At 38.9% G+C, this 9,114-nt stretch overlaps 1 protein-coding gene across 1 annotated transcript in view; it reads right to left on the bottom strand.

Moving 5' to 3' along the window:
* Positions 1 to 5,119: 5,119 nt before the first annotated feature.
* Positions 5,120 to 9,114, bottom strand: part of LOC102993938 (ribonuclease homolog) — a 27,974-nt gene continuing 23,979 nt past the window's right edge. Inside the window, exon 2 of the mRNA XM_007104809.3 lies at positions 5,120 to 5,544. Within this exon, the coding sequence (XP_007104871.3) occupies positions 5,120 to 5,544 (425 nt within the window). The remainder of the gene's footprint in view (positions 5,545 to 9,114) is intronic.

The following is a 9,114-nucleotide window of genomic DNA, read 5'->3' as shown; positions in this document are numbered from 1 at the left end:
TGTTCTAACTTCATTCTTTTACATGTAGCTGTCACATTTTCCCAGCACCACTTATTGAAGAGACTGTCTTTTCTCCACTGTATATTCTTGCCTCCTTTGTTGTAGATTAATTGACCATAGGTACATGGGTTTATTTCTGGGCTTTCTATCCTGTCCATTAATCTATATTTCTGTTTTTGTGACAGTACCATACTCTTTTGACTACTATAGCTTTGTAGTATAGTCTGAGGTCAGGGAGCCTGATTCCCCCAACACAATTTTTCTTTCTCAAAATTGCTTTGGCTATTCAGGGTCTTTTTGTCGCCATACAAATTTAAAATTTTTTTGCTCTAGTTCTGTGAAAAATGCCATTGGTAATTTGATAGGGATTGTGTTGAATCTGTAGATTGCCTTGGGTAGTATAGTCACTGTGACAATATTGATTCTTCCAATCCAAGAACATGGTGTATCTTTCCATCTGTTTGTGTCATCTTCAGTTTCCTTCATCAGCATCTTATAGTTTTTGTAGTACAGGTTTTTTGCCTTCTTTAAAAAATCTATCCTTAGTGAAGGTATGCTAATATCTAAGGCTATATGTATTTTATTATTTTTGATGTGATGGTAAATGGGATTATTGCCTTAATTTCTTTTTCTGATCTTTCATTGTTAGTGTACAGAAATGCAACAGATTTCTGTGTATTAATTTTGTATCCTGCAACTTTACTGAATTCATTGATGAGCCCTAAGAGTTTTCTGGTAGCATCTTTAGGATTTTCTATGTATAGTATCATGTCATCTGCAAACAGTGACAATTTTACTTCTTATTTTCCTATTTGGATCCCTTTTATTTTTTTTCTTCTCTGATTGCTGTGGGTAGGACTTCCAAAACTACATTGAATAAAAGTGACAGAGTGGACATCCTTGTCTTGTTCCTGATCTTAGAGGAAATGCTTTCAGCTTTTCAACATTTAGTATGATATTAGCTGTGGGTTTGTCATGTATGGTCTTTATTATGTTGAGGTAGGTTCCCTCTATGTGCACTTCCTGGAGAGTTTTTATCATAAATGGATGTTGAATTTTATCAAAAGCTTTTTCTTCATCTATTGAGATGATCATATGATTTTTATTCTTAAAGTTGTTAACATGGTGTATCACACTGATTGCTTTGTGGATATTGAAAAATCCTTGCATCCCGGGGATAAATCCCACTTGATCATGGTGTATGATCCTTTTAATGTATTGTTGGATTCCGTTTGCTAGTATTTTGTTGAGGATTTTTGTGTCTATGTTCATCATTGATATTAGCCTGTAATTTTCTTTCTTTATGGTATTGATATCTTTATCTGGTTTTGGCATCAGGGTGATAGTGGCCTCATAGAATGACTTTGGGAGTGTTCCTTCCTCTGCAATTTTTTGGATTAGTTTCAGAAGGATAGGCATTAACTCTTCTCTAAATGTTTGATAGAATTCACCTGTGAAGCCATCTGGTCCTGGACTTATGTTTACTGGGAGTTTTTAAATCACAGATTCAATTTCAGTGCTTGTAATTGGTCTGTTCATATTTTCTATTTCTGCCTGGTTTAGTCTTGGGAGATTGTACCTTTCTAAGAATTTGTCTATTTCTTCTAGGTCGTCCATTTTATTGGCATATAGTTGTTCATAGTAGTCTCATGTGATCCTTTGCATTTCTGTGGTGTCAGTTGTAACTTCTCCTTTCTCATTTCTAATTTTATTGATTTGGGCCCTCTCCTTTTTTTCTTAATAAGTCTGGCTAAAGGTTTATCAATTTTGTTTATCTTTTCAAAGAACAAGCTTTTAGTTTCATTGATCTTTTCTATTGTTTTCTTTGTTTCTATTTCATTTATTTCTGCTCTGATCTTTATGATTTCTTTCCTTCTACTAACCTTGGGTTTTGTTTGTTCTTCTTTCTCTAGTTGCTTTTATATACATTATCCTACAATTTGTTTTCCCACTCTCCACATTATAATATATAATTTATGTTCCTTCAGATCAGTATATATGGATCTAACTCATTTTTTCTGAATAGCTACACAATATTACTCAGAATGGTTTTCATAATTTATTTAATCATTCATCTTAGTGAATAAATAGAGTGTTTTGAGTTTTTGTCACTGTGAACAAAGCTGAAATAAATATCCAAATGCATATAGCCTTAGATATTAGCATACCTTCATTAAGGATAGATCTTTAAAGTTTGAATTTTTTATATCAAAGGGGATACATAGTTTTTATTTTCTTATAAACATTTATTGTGTGCATTTTAAAACATTTCCTCTAAATCCATTAGAGAAGAACTATTACATCCAACCCCTGAAGTAACATTCTTTTTTGTTTTTGATTTGGGTATAGGTGCTTTACAATGTTGTGTTAGTTTCTACTGTACAGCAAAGTGGAGTTCCCTGTGCTATAGAGCAGGTTCATATTAGTTATCTATTTTATACATATTAGTGTATATATGTCAATCCCAATCTCCCAGTTCATCCCCCACCCCCGCTTTTCCCCCTTGGTGTTCATACGTTTGTTCTCTACATCCATGTCTCTATTTCTGCCTTGCAAGCTAGTTCATCTGTACCATTTTTCTAGATTCCACATATATGCGTTAATATACGATATTTGTTTTTCTCTTTCTGACTTACTTCACTCTGTATGACAGTCTCTAGGTCCATCCATGTCTCTACAAATGACCCAATTTCATTTCTTGTTATGGCTGAGTAATATTCTATTGTATATATGTACCACATCTTCTTTGAAGTAACATTCTTATTAAAGTAGCTTGCACAAAACACTCACTCATAAAACCATCCTTAATACATGTGGGGTTTTGTGAGTTTTTTAATTGGAATATTATTTGACATATAACATTGTATAAATTTAAGGTATACAACATGTTGATTTGATACATTTATATATTATAATATAATTGTCATTGTATAAATAATTCGCACCTCTATCATGTCACATAATTATCATTTCTTTTTAGTGGTTGGAATAATAAGAGACTTGCTAGTCTTTAGCAAATTTGTTGATTATAATAAAATATTGTTACATAGTTTTAATATTAATAGTTATTACTGTGTCAGTTCTCCAAAAGTTTTAACAAGTCATACTCCTAATTCATTGTGTTGAGGACAATATAATAATATAATATATAAACCAGTTATATATAATATAATGTGTGTATGTATAAATGAATGCCCATTTTCACACTTTCACCTACACTAGATCTTATTCACTAGTTTTTGCCAATCTGTTGGACAGCTCATTTTTGTTTTAATTTCTCTAATAGATTGGATTTATTTTATTAGATTTATTTACCAATCAGAATTGCTCTTCTGCCGTTTGTCTGTTTATGTCACTCACCTATTTTTCTATAAGTTGTTGACTTTTTCTTATCAATTCATGAGAGAACTTTGTTTATTAGAAAAAAATTATCTGTTGATGATGAGTACAAATATTTTCTTCCAACTGTATCATTTTTGTGTTTATTCTCTCTTTTTTTCACTATAAAATTTGTTTTTGTGCAGTAATCTTTTCCTTTATGGGTCCTAGGCACCTGCCTTGCTTAAGAACCTCACCCCCACTCCAAGACTTTCTAGTGTCCTAAATTTTCTTCTAACATTTTTGTAGTTTTGTTCATTAATATATTTATCCCACCTGAAATTCCTCTTATAGAAAAGCAATTGTCACTTAAAGGACAAAAGAAAGTGAGCCAAACCAACAGCAAAGACTCTGCTCTTCTTAGACTGAAATTTTTAAATGCAGTTGTTATTCCTAAATTTTTCCTTACCAGTTTCCTTGTGGGAACTGTAGTAACCAAAAGACCATACAAGGTAGAGATGATAGATTTAAATTTTTTTAGTATTACACTGATATAGAAAGGGGTTGATTCTAAAAGCTGAAGGCTCAGGACTTCACTGGTGGTCCAGCGGTTAAGACTTCACTTTCTGATGCAGGGGGTGCAGGTTCGATTCCTGGACAGGGAGCTAAGATCTCACATGCCTTGTGGCCAAAAAAACCAAAACATAAAACAGAAGAAATATATCAACAAATTTAATAAAGACTTTTAATAAATAAATAAATAAAAGCTGAAGGCTCTTTGGAGGAGGTAAAATGCAGGGCAGACATCTTCCTTCCTCTCCTACCTTTCCTGCCCCTACCACAATATAGTTGTCACAACGTTAGAAGTGTTTCTGGCATGCTGGGGATACTCAGTAGATGTATTGGGTATCTTGGGATACCTTTCCTGATCCCTTTGAACCAGAGTTTAAGTATCTCAAGGTGACAGGCAGAATGGAACACGTTACGAAATTTCTACTTGGTAAGCTTTATACTAATTATATCCTCTGGATTAATTTTCCTGTTCTCTCAGTAATCAGTTTGGTCTTTCAAAATTTCTTCACATCTTCTGCTAAGCCAGGAAGACAAGTGTTCAAGGCAGCAGGCAAGCATGGAGAAGGAATGATGCCTCTTGGGGTAGGTCTGACCCAGGTCCACATCACTCCCATCTCCTGACAGTGAGACTCCTACCCACTGCTGGTGTTTAACAGTTCTGGGATTTGTTTCTGCCAAGGAGGGTTTCCCCCTCCAAACCCCTCTCTGTCACCCACTGCCCTCAGATGAGAGGGGACTGGAAACCCAAACACATGGAACCATTCACGGTCAGTGCCCTTGAGAGTTTTATTAAAGCAGCAGGTGGGAAAATGGGCTCAGCAAATCCCTGGGGCATAACTGCCCACAACAGGCTCACAAACCTCCCTCTAACTTTCTCTTCCACTCTAGGGATTGAGGGCCTAAGGAGAAAAGGGACCAAACCCCAAGGAAAGAATTTAGCATCCGTTCTCTCTCTCTGCAGTCAGGATAAGGCAATTAGACAGGAGAAGCACTGAAAGTCCCAAACAGTGCTGATGACAAATCCATCTCCCCTCTGCTTCCACCATTCCTCTAACAGAAATCCACAGGACTGACAGAGAGCATGTGCTGGGGGCTAGGACCCAGGGAACAGTGGGGTGACCCAGACTCTACGGGAATCCAAACCAGCAGGGATTGGGCAGAACATCACGGGGGGGATGAGGTGCAGTGAAGCAGAACAGCAGGCAGCCTTGAAGAGAGGCTAAAGGGACTAGTCATCCAAATGAATTGGATGTTTCCCCACACAGACCACACTCACATCCCTCGAGAAGGTAACACCTTCATAGTAACAGCGTGGGAGCACAGCGTCTGGGTAGAGATTACACTGAGTGACTTTGAAGATGATGAGGTGGCAGTTGTAAAACTCAGACATCTTCACACACCTCACAGCTGGACCCTCACAGAGGCCACCCGTGGTGGGGGACACACTGTGGACAAAGGTCTTGGTCTTCTTACAGCTCTTATCAGTGGCCAGCCCTCGAACCTTCATCATCATGTCACAGTAATGTTTGTGCTTGGCAGAGATCTTTGTTTTGGGCCTGTCATGTTGGTGATAGAGGAGGTCTTGGGCCTCAGAGAAGCCAGGCTGGTGCATTAGGAGGAATGAGAAGAGGGTCCATGTCAGAAGCATGTTTTCTGTTAGAAAAAGGAGAAAGGTAGCAAAAAGGAGAAATCTGTCTCTTAGCCCAGAACACCAGACTTTTATGTGCTCAAAGCCCCCTGCCTCCCAGGATTACAAATGTTCTCTTCTTGTCTCCAATAACACTGCTTCCCTGCACTCATACCAGAAAATCATTGTACTCCTTCCTCCTTCCAACATCCGTCTTCTTTTTCTTTTTTCCAAATCCTCCTTCCTTCATTTCCTTTCATTCCACGGCTGGGGCCCAGCACATTCTTAATCATCTTCCTTAAGATTATACCCATTAAAGAAATTGGGTTAGAGGGATCTGTCACTCAAAGAGATGGGTACCTTACGCCCCTTCATGGTCTTACAGAAGAGAGCAAAACTGACCCCCAAGTGATCTTCGATCTTGACACAAGCAGTAACACTAACTTATGGAGTCCTTTACAATGATGCTTTTAAATATTTTATGTGCAATTAATTATCTGGGGATCTTGTTAGAATGTAGGTTCTGATTCAGTAGATTTAGTATGGGACCTGAGATCTTCATTTCTAACTAGCTTCCAGATGATTTTGATCCATGGGCCACACTTTAAATAACAAGGCTTTAAAGTTTACAAAGACCACTCACATATGTTGGTCATCACCCTCTCCGTAAGGTAAGGCAGGTATTGTGGCAACCCATTTTTAGTAACTGACTTTCAGAAAGGTTCAGTGAATTGCCCAAAGTCATACAACTTCATGGAGCCGAACACAAATCTTAGAACATCTGGGGCCAAGGAAAATGCTCTGCTCTGCTCCAATTTAGATTAATCCTCTGGCTTACTGCATTACCTACAAATATAAAGCCCTTCCACTGAAAACCTACTTCATATCTGCACAAGATACAAGCTTCATCAACCACCCCTGGCTCTTGTGTTCATTCTGTCTACTTGTGAGAACCTCACTTGGCCCCTTACACATTCCTAGTTTTCCACTCTTCTCTCTGGGGCCAAAGAAAGTCACCAAAACTACCTCTACCCCTCCAGTGAAACGCCTCACATACCCAGTCTCAATCCTGTGTGTGCTCTTTTACTTGGCCCCAGGCTGATGCTCCTAGAGAGTTAGGTTCCAGAGACCCTGTGGCTGGAAAGGTTTCTGAGCCTCTCTCCTCTTAGCCTCTGTTATTGTAGCACACAGCTGTAAGGATTGGAGGCTGCATGGGTGTGGGTTGAATAACTTGGGTACTAACCCATCACTTTCTGACGTTGCGAGATGCTGAGACTTTCTGGCCTGATACCCAAATCAGACCTCATTCTAGGCTCCATTTAATGAATCCAAACATCAAGAGCAGGCTTTCCTTGGGGATAGAAGACCTCACACAGCCTGAAGTGTGAAGATAACCAAAGGGGGAGAGCCTGGACTCCTAGGCCTTTGTCTCCACTCTCTGGACCTATCTTTGCCACAAGTTATATAGAGAATGGATCCCTGTTCCCTCTATAGAGAAGCTAGACAGCTCTTAAAGGCAAGAAACAACCACAACAGCAGAAATCCCTCAACCAATTCGGACCCTGCAAAAGCAACAAGCCAGCCTCCATCACCTCTGCTCTCCCCAACCCCTAACCGCCTAAGTAGCCTGGAGGCTCTCAGACTGGAGGATCTAGCAATCAAAGGTTCTAGGAATAATAATATTTATAGTTTTCAAGAGAAGAAAGGGCAGCAAGAAAGAAGTTAGGAGGGGCTGGCAGGGCTTGAGGTCTGAGAAAAGAAACAGGAAGCTGGTGGTGTTGGCAACTACTCTCTTTAATACCCCCCTGGCTACTATGACTTAAGACCCAGACATCCAAAGATTTCTCTTCCCTCCACCCACAGCCAGCGCTTTGTTATCCAAATGTTTGCCCTGGAACCACACTAAAACAGCTCTCCAATGCCTTGGCAGCCTGATCTTTGCCTGACCTCTGTAGCCTTTGTCACTCTTCCGGGGCAGATCACTATATGTGTTTCTCTGTCTATTGATTCTTTCAGCCTGACCACTCAGCCCTTCTGGGCCTCCTTCTTCCATGCACCAGAACTTCTCATGTGATTCAGGCCTCACCTGACCTGCCACAGGCTAATGGGCAGGAACCATTATTCCCAGACCACAGTATATAGAACACTGAAGTAAAGAGATATTTACCTAGCAATGAAAAAGTATGTGGATAGTAGAGGAGAACCAAGATTTGAAATATACAGGATTGCATCATATAATTAGTGTGCCTATTCTAGGTACGTCATATAAGTGGAATCATACAATATTTGTCCTAAGTGCTTTTCATTTAGAATAATTTCTTTAGGGACTTCCCTGACAGTCCAGTGGTTAGGACTCCGCACTTTCACTGCCAAGGGCCTGTGTTCAATCCTTAGTCGGGGACCTAGGATCACACAAGCCACGCAGCACAACTAAAAAAAACCTATAAAATAATGTCTTTAAGGTTCATCTTTGTTGTAGCATGTATCAGAATTTCATATATTTTTTAAGGTTTAATAATATTCAATTGTATGGCTATACCACATTTTGTTTATCCATTCATCATTTGATGATTATTTGGGTTATTTCCACATTTTGGCTATCATGAATAATGCTGCTATGAACATTCATGTACAAGTTTCTGTGAAAATATGGTTTTTAATCTGAGACTTGACGGATGAGAAAGAATTAGGCAAGACTAGCATGGTTAATGAGATTGTGGATCAGGGATATAAGAAAAGATAGGACAAGTGGCATGGGGTCAGATCATTTAGACCTTTTAAGGACTATGGATTTCAGTCTAAGTATAATGCCAAAACCACTGACTGAATCAAAACTCTACACCGACATGACCCAACTTGTGTTTTAATACTGTCACTATTGCTGCTATGTAGTGAATGAATTGTAGAAGGTAAAACACAGTAACCAGTTAGAAGACTGTTGCAACAGTTCAGGTAAGGGGTGATAATAGCCTGAATTAAGGTCATGGCAGTGAATTCTGAAGATGTATTGGGCTGGCCAAAAAATTCATTCGGGTTTTTCCACAAGATGTTATAGAAAATCACGAACGAACGTTTTGGCCAACCCAATATTTGTCTCCTCCATTGGGTTTAAGTTTTGAAGAAAAACAAACAACGAATTTAATAATTTCATTGACTTGTACAACTTTGGGATGAGTTTCACTAAATAATGACTTCTTCCAGCATTTTCAGCTTTATGTTTCTTTTAACATCTTTATTGGAATATAATTGCTTTTTGTTAGTTTCTGCTGTACAACAAAGTGAATCAGCTATACATATACGTACATCCTCATATCCGCCACCTGTTGCGTTTCCCTCACACCCTCCCTATCCCACCCCCCTAGGTAGTCACAAAGCGCTGAGCTGATCTCCCTGTGCTATGCAGCTGCTTCCCACTAGCTGTCTATTTTACATTTGGTAGTGTATATATGTCAATGCTACTCTCTCACTTCGTCCCGGCTTACCCTTCCCCCTCCCCATGTCCTCAAGTCCATTCTCTACGTCTGCATCTTTATTTCTGTCCTGCCCCTAGGTTCTTTTTTTTTTTTTTTTTTTTTTTTTGTGGTATGCGGGCCTCC

Source organism: Physeter macrocephalus, chromosome 11, assembly GCF_002837175.3.
Source record: "Physeter macrocephalus isolate SW-GA chromosome 11, ASM283717v5, whole genome shotgun sequence".
Classification (NCBI taxonomy): domain Eukaryota; kingdom Metazoa; phylum Chordata; class Mammalia; order Artiodactyla; family Physeteridae; genus Physeter; species Physeter macrocephalus.
This window is presented reverse-complemented; position numbering and strand designations above follow the sequence as displayed.